Here is an 18,373-nt window from a genome sequence, read left to right as displayed (position 1 = left end):
ACACACACACACACACACACACACACACACACACACACACACACACAGAGCTTACCTTTTAGCTGATGTTCCTATGTTCCTCTGCCCAGGGTTTAAAATGTACTGACCTCCAACTTCATAACTCACAACATGATAAGGCCTTTCATCAACAGTAAATCACTGTTTATTCAGTGACGTGCTTTCATTTTTTTCAAGAAAGGTTACATTATCCTTTGAGCTCAGCCAAGTCTTCTCTCAGATGAACAAAGAAGGGAAGGAGACGAGAACATATAAGAATGCAAGCAGCATTTTCTTGTGGGTAGAGCTCAGCTATAATTAAAGCCATCACCTCTGGGAGAAAGTGAACTCCTAGGACACACATTGAATCTTGACTTGTGTGCATTATGAATGAAATATAGTGGAGAGCAAATGAGTACTTTGCATACTGCTCGCCATTCCCAGCTTGGCACAATGGAAAAGACACAGGATTTGGAGTCAGGCTGGAATTCTGGTTCTGCTACTTGTTATTGTGTGATCTTGGGCAAGACATTTAACTTTGGGCTTTGGTTTCCTTACCCATAAAATGAAAGGGTAAGAACAGATGATATCTAAGGTTCCCTTCAGCTCTAAATGCAATGATTGTTTAAATCGAAAATCATCTTCCCCTATACAGGAACCCAGCGCCGCCTAAAGGAGGGCATTTACTCATTCAACAAATACTACATGCCTACATATATTAGTCACTGGGGGTATACAGGGATCAAAAGGTTCTTGCCTTCAAGGAGCTTTTAAGCTAGCAGGGTGATAAAATATGAAAGTAAGCATAGTATAGGGGTAGCTAGGTGGCAACACTTACCAGCGGTGACTCTGGGCAAGTCACAACCCCAATTGCAGAAAGGAAGAAGGAGAAAGAAAGGAAGAAAGGAAGAAAGGAAGAAAGGAAGAAAGAAAGAAAGAAAGAAAGAAAGAAAGAAAGAAAGAAAGAAAGAGAAAGAAAGAAAAAGAAAGAAAGAAAGAAAAGTTATATTATAACCATAGTATAAAAGAAAATACAATAAATTCATTAGAAAGCCTTGGGTATAATGAAAAGTGCATAGGATTAAGATTGAAGAGGTATTGGTTATAGTCTCATATCTTCCATTAACGAGCTATGTGACCTTGGGCAAGTCACAATTTTCTTCTCTGGGCCTCAGATTCTTCCTCTTTAAATTGAAAGTGTTGAACTCCATGTCTTCAAAAGCCCCTTTCTAGCTCTACTATACTACTTACTATTACTCAAAGTGTTATAGGATTTCCCAGGAGGGAGAGAATTGCAGTGAAGAGAGAGGGAGAAGGAAGGTTGTAGTTGGAAATGTAGGAATATTTCATGGAAGATATGGTATCAGAACTAGACCATGGAGACTGGAGGGGATTTCAAGAGGCAAAGAAGGAAGGGCAGGGCACCTAGAAAAAGAACTAAAATCCAAGTGTGTCCAACCCAAACTTTGCCACTTTTTTTCTTATTATTTCAACATGAAGCTGTGGTCTAAAGCTGCTGCTATTTCTGGTCTAACACCACTAGGAATGGCACTGAGAGTGTCAGGACTTCCTAAACTTTCCTGATTCCTGCCTTTGGCCTTGACATGGGAGCTTCTAGGCATGGTGCTGAAGTAGGCAAGACTGGGAGAAAGCAGAGGCTGGCAACCAACTTTAAAAAGAACAATTTTCAATGTTTTTAAGGGCATTTTGTTAAAGTGTAAAAAGTGAAACTGAGAATTCCAGAATCAGAATTCAAAAAAAAATATTTTTTTCCTTTTTATTTATTTATTTATTTATTTTGTGTGTGTGAGGCAATTGGGGTTAAGTGACTTGCCCAGAGTCACACAGCTAGGAAATATCTGAGACTGGATTTAACTTAGGTTCTCCTGACTCCAGGGCCAGTACTCTATCCACTGAACCACCTAGTTGCTCCCAAAATAATGTTTTTAATTTGGCACTGAAGAGCTCTTCATTAGGGGGACCTCTTGTGGACGCTTTATGAAATAGGATGATCCAGCCTATTACTGACCTCTAGAAGCTCTGGAGATCCTTGTCTTCCACCCTCAGGCCTGGGGACTTCACAGTATAGACCAGTCTGGTAAGAGGATCAGAATCTGAAACGGGCAGACTAGGTCTTGGTTACTAGAATCCAAACAGAGCCATACCAGCCAGACAAGAGTATCTACTTTGCTGGCTTTTGGTGAAAAGGAACAAAGAAATGAACCTGCTTAGAACAAGAAGTGTGCAGATTCCTCTGTAACCTCACTTTACAAAAATCCTTTTCTCCCTGAAATGTAATTTATTCAGTCAATTTCTTTCAGTGAAGAAAGATGAAAGATAGAAACAAGTGGAAAGGCCTGTGTTGGCAGGCCAAAGACCTGCATTCTGTCTTAACCACTTTATGTCTGAAAGGCAAGTCACTTTTAAAGAAAGCACTTTCCTCGTAACGACTCTGTCTGATATAGAAAGTGTGGATCAAGGAGCTGCCCCTCTATTTTATGGATATAGAAAACAAAGCTCTGAGATGTAAAATTTGCTGTCCAGAGTCACACAGCTGATTAGCATTTAAGGCTGGATTTTGACCTGGGTCTCCTGATTCTAAAAACAGCACTCTTCCAATTAAACTATGTTGCAAGTTAACCATTCTGGGCATCAGTTTCCCCATCTGCAAAATAGGCTTGATTATAACATCAAGTACTTGTCACCCAGTATGCCTATAAGATCAAGAATGGAAAGCACTTGATTTTTTTAAAAGTATGATTCAAATACAAAGTATTATTATTCCTCTCATTACTAGTATGATAAATTATTGAATAACTGAAAACCATGCCTTAAGGAAAAGATGTAGAAGATTTTGAATCATTCTGTAGCTTTATCAGAACAGTTTCAGAATATTCCTCTGATGCCAGAATAAGAGATGCTTAAAGGCTGGCTGATATGCATTAAGTCTAAACCTGGGACAATTGAAGGCAGAAATACAAAGGGATATAGGAAAACCAATAGTTATTTAAGGGATAAGCAGGAGATCTCCGATTATATCATACTAGCTTGTACTCTTATCCAGGTTTAGGCATATTAATTATTCATGCTAAGCATGGACCCCTACTCCTTCTCTCCCTCTTAGATATATGGAGCAATTCCATTTCTAAAGAGCTCATTCTCTCCAAAGAGAAAGCATTCAGGGTCTCTTAGGGCTGACGTTCACTTAATGTTTCCAAAGATGGCACAGTCAGCTGAATCCGGGTGAGGCTGTGGGCCTCAGGAGGATGGCTCTAGCACCAATAAATCAGAGAATGAATGAGGGAGAAGGTCAAAGAAACATAGATAGTAAGAAACCACAGAAAAGGGTCTAGGAATTCAGTAGCAGCTATGGGTCTTTGCTGTTACTATTACTCCCCAGCTCAAGAATCCACAATATTTCACCATTGCCAAGAGCATGACTTAATGGAAAGAGAATTAGTTTTAGAATCAGAAAATGTGGGTTTGAGGTCAAGTTTTGACTTGTGGGCCCTGGGCAAGTCACTTAACAGCTTCACTATCTATAAAATATAGATAATAATGCTTCTTATTGTTATGTTTCAGTCATGTCTGACTCTTTTTGACTCCACTTAGGGTTTGTTTTGTTTTGTTTTTTGGCAAAGACACTGGCATAGTTTGCCATTTCCTTCTCCAGCTCATTTTATAGATGAGGAAACTGAGGTAGACAGGGTTAAGTGAATTACCTAAGGTCACACAGCTAGTAAATGTCTGAGACCAGACTTGGACTCAGAAAGAGGAGTCTTCCTAACTCTAGGCCCAGCACTCTATTCACTGTGCTGCCTACCTAACCCTAAAGCACATGCTAATTCTTCTTAAATGGCTATGATTTTCACTAATCTTCCATTTCTCTAAATTCCAATTAGTCTTTGAATTCCTAGTACGGGTACGTAGTCTATAACATACCACTAGATTATATTGTCTCTTGGATTCATGCGCTTATGTCTTGTTTCTCCAACAAGAAGGAGCCCCTGAAGGACAGGACGAGTGTCATCTCTTGCCTGTCCAACAGTTCCAAGCACAGGCATCCAGTCAGCACTCAACAAACAACAGCAATACAAGTAACTCACATTCATATAGCACTTTACAAGTTTACAAAGTGTGGATGGTTGGCTAATAGCATCCCAAGGTACCAAACTAGGGTCTTAGCTGAAAAGCCAGGAATATTCAGAGATGTGTCAGTATGACAGCAGCTCAAAACAGTACTCCAACAGTCAGAAACTTGTCTCCTTTTTAGTTCAACATTCATTCAATTCAACAAGCATTTATTAAGTACCTACTATGTGTACGGCAATTTATGTAATGAAGGAGCTACAAAGAAAAAGAAAATATTATAGGATGGTTCTCAGAGAGAGGGAGAGGGATAGAGACAGGTAAAAATTAGACCATAAAAAAGATATCAATAAAATTTATTTACAAAAAGAAAAAATAAGACTTTTTTTCCTTTAAGTAACTTACAATCTACCTATCAATTATTCAATCAACAAGCATTTATTCAAGTGCCTACTATGTGCGCTAAGCGCTAATCTAGTAGTTTTAGCTCAGGGAGATCAGAACTTTGATTGAGGTTCCCCTTCTCTTGAGTCTATAGCCTCAGTATTTAAAATAGTATTTAAAGTAATAGGCTCTTGGAATAAAAGGTACCATCAAACCTTCCCATAAGGCTCTGCTACTCCTGGGCTGTGACCACATCCACAAACCTTAGTATTAGCTTGGAATGATCATGGTTTGACTTTTACATGAAAAACACTTTCAAATTCTACAGTCAGTTTGTTTGTAACCTTCATTTAGGCATGTCCCAGTTTACCAAGGGTAAATTATCTGCCCCACCCAAGTTTTCTTCCCAGCAAGTTCAACAGGACTTCTAGCTTGACCCAAGCTCTGAAGTCACAATGATGATGTCATCATCTCTCACATTCGTGTGGTGCTCTAAAGTTACAAAGTGTTTTCCTCACTACATCACAAAAACCAGGTAATATTACACCCATGTTACAGATAAGGAAAGCAAGGATCAGAGAGGTTAAAGAAAACTTCCCAAAGTCACAAAGCTATTAAAGTGTCTGATGGAGCTTGGATTTGAGCCTGGGTCTCCTGACTCCAAGTCTAGCACTTTTGCCTCTTTCCTGGAAGATTCCTTGGGGGGAAAACATCAACTGTGCATGAGAGAGAAGATGTAAGAAGCTGCTCTCATGCTTCATGGGGCTTTCTGTGCAGGGATTCTGCCAAGATGGTTCTCGTGTTCCACATTTCACAGAATCTTCCCCCAGCTGGGTCCACATGCTCCATCCTGGCTCACTTGGGATGGGGTAATGATCCAATTAAGCATTTCAGAAAGTATGTCAGGAAACAAATGGATTTAGTGAACAATTCAATGGGCCAGAAGCAACAAAAGGGCTTTAGAGGAGGAGACTGAGAGAGAATGCCATCTGTGGTAAACTGGAGAAGTAATAATAGCTTATATTATTATAGTGCTTTGATGTTAACAAAATAACTTTTCTCACAGACACCCTGTGAGGGATGCAGTGCAAGTATTATTTTCATGCTTTAGTTGAGGAAACAGAGGCATGGAGAGATTGTCACTTGAAGCATTGCATAGGAAATGGAGTGATAGATTTGGAGTCAGATAACCTGGGTTCAAATTCTGTCTCTGACATTTCCCGGAACCATGATAATGGGTATGTTTCTCAATATCTAAGAGCCTCAGTTTTTGCATTTGCAAAATGGGAATGGTAATAATCATACAACTTAAGATGTAGGTTGTTGTAAGGACAGTGCTTTGTGAATCTTAAGAGTGATCTGTAAATGTAAGTTACTATTGAAAGAATGAATGAAAAAAATCAAGTCCTTACACTATGGCGAGCATTATGCCAAGTACTAGGGATATAGATAGAAGCATTCTCTGTTCTCAAGGAACTCACACTTTAATTGAGAGAGACTACATATAAAAGAAAATTCAGCTGCAAGGTAGTTACAAGTCTTAAAGGTGTATCGGTGGCACTGATTGACAAGGCCCATGGTTCTTAGATTATATCAGTAGGTCAGATGACAGTACTAGGCATCAACAGGGTATAGAATGAAGGCAGATGGTAAGGCTTGGGGGACTTTGGTAGACAGTGGTCAGGCAGATGGGAAGGTTTGGTTGTCCTCCATCTCAATAGAAGGAACAGAGTTGGTTATTTCCATTTCTCCAGTGAACAATAAAGCAGTTGGGATTGGTTCTGGGTGGCCCCCGGTTGGGGCTGAGAGGGTGGAGAGGAAGGCAAAGGAGAAAAGATGCTTCTAGTGGTAAAAGGTCTTCCTCCCCTTTGGCCATCCCACCAAGAAACATAAGAGCTCAGGACTGAAACCAAAAGTCTTCCAATTCTGAAGGGAAACAAGTTTGACATTCAGGTAAATGAAACGCTCAACCTATACAAGAATTGTAGACTCCAGACTGGCCACAGCACCATAGCTAACAGGACTGGGTAGCTGAAGAAGGGGAAGTCCTATGTGCCTCTGGAACATTCTTCCACTAAATTCTTTCCCATTACTGCCTTGGGCAAGTGAATCCTAAATCCTGAGTGAGATGACCATTGAAAGCTCCATTCTTTATCATTGAGTGACAGGCTGTTATTAGGACAGAAAGACAACAAGAAGTGATCTCAACATTTCTCAGGCTTTCAGAGAAGCTCCTCGTTAGAAAGTGCAAGTCTAATATTAACCCAGATGGTCATAAAAAATAGATTTGAATGCAAATAAACCACGTAAGCCCAGGGTAAGGCTGGGATTTATAAAGCCATTCGTCTACATGGCATTCACCCTGCATTTTCTTTCAGTGAGTTTCTCTGGATGGCTGGCCATGAAGCCAAGACATTAAAGCAAGAGAACAAAGCCAAAGGTGATTTAAAGTTGCCTTTGTATTACTACTTGAACAAGCTTTAAGCTGCTAAACAAAACTCATCCTCACTCTCTTCCACTGTGTAAATCACACCTAATAAAGAGACTGATGTACAAGGCCTACTCTCAAGAGCAGAGATGTGTTTCCATCTTTCTTGAATGTGTGAAGCCTTGGTCTGACTTGGAAGAAAGAGTCTAGACAAAGGGGACACTGAGCTGTCTAGACAGATCCCAATGATAGTACAATTCACCATCCAAGAAAGGACAGTACATGTTAACACCATTTGTGTTTCTTCTACTGGGCAACATATTTTTGTTGCTGTTGTTGTTCAGTCATTTTAGTTGTGTCTTACTCTTCATGATATCATTTGTGGTTTTCTTGGCAGAGGTACTGGAGTGCTTTGCATTTCCTTCAGCTCATTTTACAGAAGAACTGAGGCAAACAGGGTTAAGTGACTTGCCCAAGGTCACACAACTAGTAAGTGTCTGAGGCTAGATTTGAACTCAAGGAGACGAGTCTTCCTGACTCCAAGCCAAGCACTCTATCTACTGTGCCAATCAACATACTATCTGCTGCCAAAACATTGACGTGCCTTCTTAGGAACTTTTTGAGCTACCTTTCTGAGTGAAGACAGCTGACAGTCCAGCTCAGAGCTCTCCTCACTGAAGAGAGTCCAGTCCCTATAGCATTTCTGGGAAAAGACACCACATGCCTATATTTCTCCACAAGAGATTGAGGAAAAATGACTGTATGTCTTCAAGGAACCCTAAGGAGAGGAAAGGAGAGGATGGTTTGCAGGTAGACCTAGCTAAATGCAAGATAATATCAATCTTTATCTCTTAGAAAATCTAAATTATGATAAGGAAAGGGGAAAATATTCTGTTTTCTCATCTGTAAAATGTAGAAACTAAACTAGATATACGTTTAGGGTCTTTTCTAGCTCCAAAATTATGAACTTATGAATATAAGATAGTGCTGAAGTCTTGCAGCTGTGGAACCAAGAAAAATACCAGACTTACTTTGTGTCTTTGGGCAGGTCACAGTCCCTGCATGTCTCACTCTCTACATCCAAAAAATGTCTCCTACCAACCCCTGCAAGGTAAGGATAAATAATATATAGCTGCTGGGAACTCTTAGAAAACTGCTATAGGCCCAAAGTAAGGTGATGCTGATGATGGTATCTGTCTTTGAGGTGCTTTAAGATGGGAGTACTGCCTCGTAGTGGGCCTATCTCCCATTGTCTTGATGTATATCTGGCCATTGGACCCAGATGACTCTGGAGGAGAAAGTGAGGCTGGTGACTTTGCACAGCCCTCCCTCACCTAAATCTAATTCACTTGCATGTCATGGCATCACCTTCCTGATGTCATGGTCCTCTTCTAGAACTAAGGACAAACAACAACTGCCTTGGAAATGTTTGTCCAGGTCATCTTATTAGCACCCCTCATTAAGAATAGATTTTTTCTTAGATCCTATCTCACTTTGGATCAGAGAATTCCTGTAAATTTTGCATTCTTCCCAATCTACCTTATTTCCATGCAGACTGGTTTGCTTGTCACTGTCACACCCGTCACACCCTGGGTCTGGTCTGTCAGGATTTCAGACAGGCATTGGAGGTGTATGTGTTTGCGGGGAAATTCCTTTTGTATTATTGATCCAGTCACCCTACAAATGACAGGGACAGGAAGGAAAGCTGATAGGGAAAGGATTACAACCCAATTCCCTCTGTAAATGGGAAACTATGAAAACTTCATTAAAGGAACATACTGGAGAGTTCATTTTGTTCATGGTGCTTCTCTTTATACAGAGACAATCACCTTTCCTTTATCTGCATGTGGCTAAACTGGGTAAGTCTGAGTTGGCTTCCCTGTGCCTTCTAGTATTTTGTTACCACAATCAGAGGCAAAGAAGTTGAGCTGTGGGAGCACAAAGAGAGTGGTTGCTGCCAACAGCCCTAGCAGGAACTCTCTCCTTCTCCAGACCTGACTGCTGGAAGCATATACTTCACAGAAAGCCCAGGCTTCTGGGCTAGGATTCCTAAGCTGGCCCTCATGTTATGGCTTTAGAGTTTAGTGTTTTGACAGAAGAAAAAACAGAGGTGGGTGAATTGTCTTCATGGCAGAGCAGTCCAGCTCTCAAGAATCTGATTCCCTGGGCAGCTTCCTCTGTGTGTCTTTATTCCTGGGAGACTTTTATGCCTCAGGTTCTTTAATCAACGGCCTGAATGGAGTCTTAGGCACAAGGTACACCAAATGGCTGAGCCATGGTAACAAGTGTGTCTCAAGGTCAGCAACAGACGAATTCTTGACAACACCTTCTGAGCCTGTCTCTAATCTCTCTGGCAACACTATGTCAGAGGTTGTGAGAACTTGGCACATTCTTTTTCTGAACTGTCCCCACCCTCATGGGGTCTCCTTAGGGAACAATTGCCAATCAACTGCACTGCTTCTCATGATGTCAAAATGGAATGCTAAAATGCACAGTTAAACCGACTCAGGATCGCAAAGTTTGCTGCCCACAGATGATGGAAAGGTAAGTATCTTTAAAAAGAACACTTTATAAGCAGAACACAGTCAAGGAAGCAAATGCTTGTCAAGAAAATAACTGGTCCAACTGTACTACACAATTATCTGATCCAAAGTTTTGGTCTATTTCAATGAAATTCAGTCCAACAAGCATACATTAAGCACCTACTATGTGCCAGTCACTGTGCTGGGCACTGAAGCTACAAAGACAAAAACCAAAAAGCACCTAACCTTATCAACAACAATGATAATAATAGATTATGTTTATACAGTGCTTTAAGGTCTTTGCAAAGTACTTTACTGATTATCTCATTTTGTCCTTACAACAACCCTGAAAAGGTAGGTGCTATTATTATCATCCCCATTTTACAGATGAGGAAACTGAGGCCCGAAGAAGTCAAGTAACTGGCCTAGAGCCACACAGCTAGTAAGTGTCTGAGGCTGGATTTGAACTCAGGTCTTCCTGTCTCCAGTACTCTATCCACTGCCCTCTCAAGGAACTTCTCGTCTGTGGAGAAACAACATGCACATAGAAAAGATATCACAAAATAAATACAATACAAATATGAAGTGGAAGAGACAGCATAGTGTAGTGTTGAGTGATGGCCTTGAAGTCAGAAACACCTGAATTTAAGTCTCACCTCTGACACATACTGGCTGTGTGACCCTAGTAAATCACTTAACTTCTCAGTGCCCCAGATAACTCATCCTAAGACTCTAAATTCAGAGAAGTTCTCTATCTATCCCAATAGAGGAAGTCTTCCCAGTAACTCCTTCCATCAGTGGTTCTCAAAAGTGTGGTCCAAAGGCCCCTGTCAGGGCATCCAAGAGGTCAAAACTATTTTCATAATAATAATAATGTTCTCCGCCTATTAAAATATTCCTCCATTTTCCAACTACCTATCTGTTTGAAGCCAGATTTTCATGTATGTCCACCAAAACAACATGTTGCAGCAGATTAAATGCAGAAGCAGGTATGAAAATCTAGCAGTCTTCTACAAAGCCAGACATTCAAAAGATTTGCAAAAATATGTAAAACTATGCCACTCTGCTCACTACTTTTTTTTTGTTTTGGGAAAAAAAAGTGATTTTTCATAAAAAAAGATGTTATTTTTGTTAACATGTGATGGGCTTATTGTTATTTTAAGTGAATTAATAAGTAATTAGATAATTTATCAGTTTAAATTTCTAATGTGGTAAATATTGACAGACATAACCCACATATACAAAAGCTCTTTGGGATCCTCAATAATTTTTAAGAGTGGAAAAGTGTCTTGTGTGATTCAAATATTTGAGAACCGCTGCCCCACTCTGATGAAGTTATCTCCCTGAACTCACAGGAAAAACAGAGATGTGGGCCAGTCTCACACCACACAAATAGATGAGGTCCTATCCAAACAGAAGTCCAAAGTAATGAGGTGGGAAGTGGGAGGAGCATTAACCCCAAGGGAAACCAGGATAGACCTTTGGCAGGTAGTGGCATTTGAGCAGAGAATTGAAGGGAACCAGGAGTTCCAAGAAGAGGTGAGAAAAAATGAACATTTGGGGCACAAGCCAGCCTATGCAATAGAACAGGATCAGGAGATGGAATGTCACGTACAGGGAACAGGAAGTAGGCCAGTTTGACTATAATGTAAAACAGAGAATGTGAGGGGTAGTCATGTGTAATCAGCCTGGAAAGATAGGTTGTAATCAGATTGTGAAAGGCTTTAAAAGACAAAGGAATCTGTATTTTATCCTAAAAGCAATTGGAGCTTGAAGCTTCGTAAGCAGGGCACAGTCAGGCTCGTATTTTAGGACCATCAATTTGGCAGCTTTGTAGGGGATGGATGAAAAAGGGGAAAGGCTTAGAGGTAGAAGACCCATTAGGAGGCTTTTACAAAAATCCAAGCAAGAAAGAGGTCATTGTGCCTTGAATTAGGGTAGTTGTGAGCAGAGAGGAGATATAAACAGGAGATTTTGAGATGGTAGGAGTAATAAAACTTGGGAACTAATTGGATATGAAGAGGGCAAAGCAAGAGTAAGAATCAAGGATGTCTCTTAGGGTGTCAACAGGGGTAACTGGAAGAATAGTGGTGCCCTCGAAAGAAATAGGGAAGTCAGGAGCAGGGGTGATTTGGGGAGTTGTGGGTAGGAAAATGAGTTCTTTTTTGAACATACTGAGTTTGAAACACCTATAGTGTATCTAGGTACATGGATAGGGATAACGGCTTCTTTCCTGTTTACCCTGGACTCAGTAAGAATGGGCTGAGGACCTGCCAATGATTTTATTGAGACAGTTGTTTTCTAGCACCTTGAACCTGAAGCCCCAGGGCAGAGGTTAAGGGTCGTTAAAGACTTTCCTCTCTAGGAAATACTTCTGCTGGCACACAACCAAAAGTGATTTGGGTTGTTGATTCCAAAACAGATTAAGATTTGCATAAGATCTGGCATATTAACTGCACACTCATTTGAAGACAAAATATATACTACCACTGAACAAGGGAGGAGACTGATGAGATCAAGGTTGGCCACACACACTATAGGGTGCCCAGCCCGAAGTTTATCAAGATTAGTTCAATCTAGTCTGGCACAGCAGACACAGGGAGGAATACTGAAATGATGGAAGAGGCCTTGGTAAAAGTCAGTCTTTTCTTACAGTATACAACTGGCATGTAAAATCATAGCACATGTTCTTAGGGATCCAATATTTCTGACACGGTCTACAGTCAGATAGCAACACCAGATCTTGGTTCTCAGGTAAACCTGTGCTACCTCAGTATATACCACCATTCCAAGAAATGAATGTGACTCTTTTTCTTGGCCTGTTGACTGAGAGCAAGGCATCACAGAATTCTAGACTAATATAATAAGAGCTGAGGTTTATATACCACATTATGATTTACAAAGTACTTACATCTTTCTTTGTTTTATTTTATTTTATTTTATTTTGGAGGCAACTGGGATTAAGTGATTTGCCCAGGGTCACACACCTAGTAAGTGTCTGAGGCTAAATTTGAACTCAGGTCCTCCTGACCACAGGGCCAGTGTTCTCTCCACCACACCACTTAGCTGCCCCTACATCTCTCATCTGAGCTTCACAACTGCCCTGTGAGATAGGCACCAATGACATGATTATGAGCCAGCACTGTATAATGAAAAAAGTGCTGGATTTAGAGTCAAAAGACCTGGGTTCAGGCCGAGTTCTGTTACTTACTACTTGTTTGACTTTGTGCTTATCACTTAACCTTTCTGCGCTCATTCCCTTACCTGTAAAATGAGCAGTCTGGATTAAATGGCCTCATAGCTCTAAATTTATAATCCTAGATCCTGATTCTAAAGATGCAGATTGTTCAGTTGTTTTTCAATCACATCCAACTCTTCGTCACACCCTTTGGGGTCTTCTTGGCAAAGATACTGGAGTGGTTTGCCATTTTCTTCTCCAGCCCATTTTACAGATGAGGAAACTGAGGCAAACAGGGTCAAGTGACGTGGCCAGGGTCACCCAGATAGTAAATGCCTGAGACAAGATTTGAACCCAGGAAGATGAATCTTCCTGATTCCAGGTCCGGTACTCTATCCACTGTGCCAGAGCTGCTCAAAGACGTAGATTCGAAGTTTCAGAGAAGTTAAATGACTTCCCCATTGTCACATGGATAGTAAATGTTAGCAAAATTAGAACTGAGGTTTTTAGGGAATTGGAGCCAAGCACTCTTTGCATCTTGCTGTGGAAAGGAGCCCTGGACTGGGAATCAGGAGATCTGGATTCTAGCCCAAGCTCTGTGACTGATTTCATGGTGCAATATCAGGCAAATCACTTCCTCTCTGTGAGCCCTGGTTTCCCTATCTGTAAAACAACCCCCTTTGGATTACATGATGCATAAGTAACTCAGCTCTGATATCAATCAACAAGCATCTATTCAAATGCCTACTATGGGCCCAGCATGGTGGGGAAACAAATACAAAGAGTAAAATAATACCTGCCCTCAAGATGCTTGACTTCTAGCTTCCTATCCTGGCATTCAATACCATTTAAGTAAAAAAAACCCTGGTACCTCACCCCGTTACACTCAGGGTTAAATTCCTCTGCCTGCTGCTTGGGGTCACAATTTAGTCCCCCCATTCACAAAAGCTAGCGTCAGCACTGAGCACTGGGTACCTAGTGGCACTCAATGAGATGTACTGAATGAGTGAAAGAATGAATGAATATAGTGGGACATACCGGCAGCTGAAGCAAGATTCCCTTCCCAACCCCCTCCCCTTCTAGGGTGCAGTCATGAAAAAGGAGAGAAAGAAAGCAGAGACTGCTCGGTGGGTGTAAGGCAGCCTGACTGCCCCCAGGGGAAGGGCAGGCTGGAGACAATGGCAGCTTTTTATCGCAGGTGATTTTACATGCAGATGACAAAGAATTAATTAACAGGGAACATTTGGGAGGCCTTATCACTCCCAGACCCCAACACAAAGAAAAGAAAAATGAGAAACTAACAGCGAAGACAGCAACCCTATTAATGTAATGAGCAGGCTGCAGCGTCAGTGTCTTTTGCATCACCAGGAATGGAAACGGCCTAATTGTCTTTCCATGCTTGGGAAGACAGTGGCTGAGGGAGTTCATGGAGAAGCATCCAAACCCCTACAGTGGTGGCAACTGTCTCCTAATTCCTTTCCTTATCTCCATTACCTTCCCTTCCATTTAACCTGGAGTCACACTATGGGTTAGCCCACAACCAGGAAACCTGCTCTCCTCTATAGTGTCCTCAAAAGCAACATCCTGAGGAAGGGCCTACACGTAACTGAGCTCTCCCTCCCACCCACCCCCAAATACTGAAGAACCAATGCTTGCTGGCCATGGTGGGAGAGGGTTCTAGGCTGAGAGGCAGATGGCTCTTCCTAGAGTTACCATTTTACAGAGTACTCCTGAGTGTATCTCTTCACCTTGGATCTCAGTTTCCCCATTTAGATTTCAAAAATCTGCCCTACACGTTACCTTCCTTGATTATCCCTTGCCAGGACAAACCAGAAGTCTAAATGACATTTAAGATCCTTATAGAACAATTTCAATTGTCCTTTTGTCATTATTTATTTAGAAATACATCAGGTTTCCCTATACAATTCTCTGTTTATTTCTAAAAAGTACTTTCATCCTGGTATCTCTGCCTTCCCTAACTTATTACTTGTTGGCTAAAATTTGAAAGTTAGAATGTTCTACCTCCCAAGCCCTCCCGTTTTATAGATGAGGAAAAAGAGGCCAAAATTTCTTATTGGTTTAATCAACATTGCCATTTCATCTTTCTTGGAAATGTAACTAGGATTTCTTTGATGGAGGCCAAGCTTAGGCAGAGACAGGTGCCCCAGCAGAGAGGGGCTCAGTGCTATTAATGCAGCACCTGCTTTCCATAAATAAAGCTGTTCACTGCTATATTTAGACTCTTTGCTCCCAGGAACTCCGGGCAGCCTGCCAGCCTAAAGACATGGTGGAAATAACACCCTGGGCTTGGCTGGGCTGGGCTGGGATGGCCTGACCCAATCTCCCTTCGTCTCCATGAGCCTAAGGCCCCAGAACACATACTGGCTGGTGTCTCTCTGAACTCTCTCTTTTCTGCACAAACCAACAGGCATCAGACACCATAGCTGCTCCTAAGTGGCTAGGTAGGGTACTATTAAATGGGGGGGGGAGTGTCAGGAAGAGATTGATGGGAATGTTGAGAAAACAATAAGGCCATATATTCCATAATGAGAAAAAAGCATCAGGAGAAAATCCTAGAATGCTAGTTAGAAGGGACCTTGGATTTCACTCATTATCTTTTCTCTTTGAAAAAATATTTTTTATTATATGGTATGGCTCTCTCGGAGGAAGATGGATACACAGGGAAATTAAAGTGATGTAAAAACAAAAGATATCAATAAAAATGTATTTTAAAAGTTAAAGAGGAAGAAAATTACTTGTCCAAGGTCACACAATGAATTTGTAAGGGGTGGGAAGGAGAAAGGGGTAGTAGAGATGAAAGGGTTGTTTTGTTAAATTCCTTATACTCTAGAGAAGTACAGAGCACTCCCAATGGAAGTCCAGGCCACCCTTCATATTCACTGATCACCTCTGAGAAATAGTTATCTCCACCATGACTCTTAGGGCTAGGCAGGGTTGGTGAGAATCCAGTCCTCTACTAACCACTTTTCCCTAAGACACCAGCTTCAAGTTAATTAAACCCTTCCACTTAACTTTAAACAACAAAGAGAATAAATGAATTCTAAACCATGAATTCTAAAGCCATCTAACCCTCCCAGCATAGTATTTGTGACATGTACCATAGACTTTAAACTCCTTGAGGGCAGAGAGCACATTTGTATCCTGTTTTGTATCATGACCTGGAGAGTGCTAAATACCATGAGACTTTTTCATGGTGGTGAGGAATTAGGAAGAAAAAGGATTAAAATTTCAAAAGGAAAGTAAAGTTCAAGCTTTTACTTTATATTTATAAAACTTTGGTGGTCTGAAAAGATCATAAAAATCCAATTTGAAATAAATCCAAGGTAAGATACTCTTACCTCCTCAGAGTTAGCCACACTAGTCATGCTCCAAGCATTCCCACCAGTCCACAAAAAGGCCAATAAGGCAAGTTAATACCTAAGCCAATAGGCATATTACCCACTGCTCCTGCAAGAGGTTTAACCATGAAAATTTCTTTACTCTCAAGTCACGGATTCAGGTTCCTGCGGGACCACCTCCATCATTTAGAAGGCAACTGCAGGCCTGAATGAATTAAGAAGTTTTAACCTGTAGAAGAAGAGAAATAGGTAGGACCTGATGGCTGGCAGCAAGTATTTGAAGGACTAGCATATGAAGAAGGAACTCTACTTGTTCTAACCCTGGGGGAAGAATTGGGTAAAATTATGGGGGAGATAGACTTCAGATGGATATAAGGAAAATCTTCCTAAAAACAAAGGCTGTCCAGAAGCAGAACATACAGCCTGAAAATGTAGGACCTGAAAATGTAAAGTTTCTCCTACCCCAGACTGAAAGTCCCTAAGCTGAGGCTGAATGATCACTATTGGGAATGTTGTAGAAGAGATTCTTATTTAGTTAGTCAATAAACATTTACTTAGCACCTATAATGTGCCAGGCACTGTGCTATGCACTGGGAATACAAAGAAAAGCAAAAGACAGTCCTCGCTTTCAGGGAGTTCACAGCCTAACGAGAGAGACAGCAGGAAAACAACCACGTACAAACAAGACATTTAAAGGAAAAACTGGGGATAATCAAAAAGGGAAGGCATTAGCATTAAGGGGATTGGGAAGGGCTTACAGATTAGACAAGGTGACCTCTAAGGATAACTTCATTTGCAAGATTCTACAACTCCATAAAGTTACCCTCAGCAACAGGTATCTGCTTCGTTTCAGAAAACCTGTTTTGGCCTCAAATGTTTCCATTCTACTCACCGCCACTAGGATCTGGAAGGAGCTGTGTATGACTTCGATGTACCGATACTCCAGAGTGCAGCCGATCACAGAGACATAGGACTGGCTGTCCAAGCCTGCAATCCCAGCCGCTGGGGCTTCCCTTCGGACACAGCCTGGCCCATTCTCACTCCACCATGATTGGTGCTGGGAAATATTAAAGGTCAGAAGTTCACTGTCCTAAAAAACAAGGGGGGGTGGGGAGAAGGGAGAGAAAGGAAAAATTGTGATATAAACAGAAGCTAGCTTACTCTTGTCTATTGGGGACCATATAAGTATTAAACACTGACAGTATATTAAGGGCTGCATCAAATACCAAATTGGCTGTTCTCCCCACCCTGTGCATAAGCTTAGACATTCTCAGGGGTTCACTTGGGACCCATTCTACTCACATACTCAGGGTGTAGGTCACACACATTAAAAAACAAGGCCTACTAGCATGTCCTCAACAATTCTCAGATTCAAAGTGTCATAATAAAAAGCAAATCAACACTTAAACTAGTCTTCCCCTTCCAATTCCTCATAATGTTCACAGATAAGGCTTTCTAAAGTATGACTTTGATCACATCTCTCTTCCATCTCTCCTTCCCCTCAAAACTTTCAGTAGTTTCTGTTAACTACCCAGTAAAATCCAAATACTTTAGTCTGGCATTCAAAACTTTCTGTGGGCTTGGCCCCAATCTGTCTATTGTTCTGGCTCACTCTGGTTTTGATGCTTGGAAAATCTTTTTCTCCCTCCTAAGACTTTTCTGCTTATTCAGATTTATTATCTCTCAGCCTCACATTAACTTTGTGACTATTAACCTTTAGAGTCAAATGACTTTGACATACTGACCTCCACAGTAATCAATATCTGCTTAGTGAAGGCTCCATAAGAGATGTAAGCCTTCCTTTGTGACCATTGGAGGCACTTTTCTTCATCATCCTCTTCTCTCAGCTCAACAGTCTCAACCTAGTGGTTTTGTGTGTGTGTGTGTAATATATTAATATATCAATGCATTTATTAATAGCATGGTTATTAGTAAATATAAGACACATATATGTATGTGTGTGTGTGTATACACACATAGGATTAGGAGGATTTTCCTCAGGTAACTAATGGAAATCCTTCTTAGCAGTCTAAGTACATTCCCTTTACTCAGAGAAAAGGATAAAGTGAACTGATAATCTTCCTACTAAACCTGTTCCTTCCCGTAGTTTACTAATTCCTGTTAATAAAATCATCTTTCCAGCTACATGGGCTTAATGACATCTTTGACTCCTCCCCTTCACTAATTCTTGGTGTCCTTTTGTTTCTATTGGGATTGTTGTTGTTCAGTCATGTCTGACTCTTCATGACCCCATTTGGGATTTTCTTGGCAAAGATAGTGGAGTGGTTTGCTATTTCTTTCTCTACCTATTTTACAGATGAGGAAATTAAGGCAAACAGGATTAGGTGACTTGGCCAGGATCATACAGCTAGTAAGTATCTGAGGCCAGATTTGAACTCAAGAAGCTGAGTCTTCC

General features: G+C 41.0%; 1 protein-coding gene across 2 annotated transcripts in view; it reads right to left on the bottom strand.

The window, feature by feature from the left end:
- Positions 1–18,373, bottom strand: part of NKAIN4 (sodium/potassium transporting ATPase interacting 4) — a 116,556-nt gene that overhangs the window by 16,639 nt on the left and 81,544 nt on the right. For both annotated transcript variants that reach the window (XM_027850953.1, XM_027850956.1), the window contains exon 4: positions 16,850–17,047. In XM_027850953.1, coding sequence (XP_027706754.1) covers positions 16,850–17,047 — 198 coding nt within the window. The remainder of the gene's footprint in view (positions 1–16,849; positions 17,048–18,373) is intronic.

Source organism: Vombatus ursinus, unplaced genomic scaffold, assembly GCF_900497805.2.
Source record: "Vombatus ursinus unplaced genomic scaffold, bare-nosed wombat genome assembly UNPS02000580.1, whole genome shotgun sequence".
Lineage (NCBI taxonomy): Eukaryota > Metazoa > Chordata > Mammalia > Diprotodontia > Vombatidae > Vombatus > Vombatus ursinus.
The sequence above is the reverse complement of the archived record's forward strand: the minus strand, read 5'-3'. Positions and strand labels throughout refer to the sequence as shown.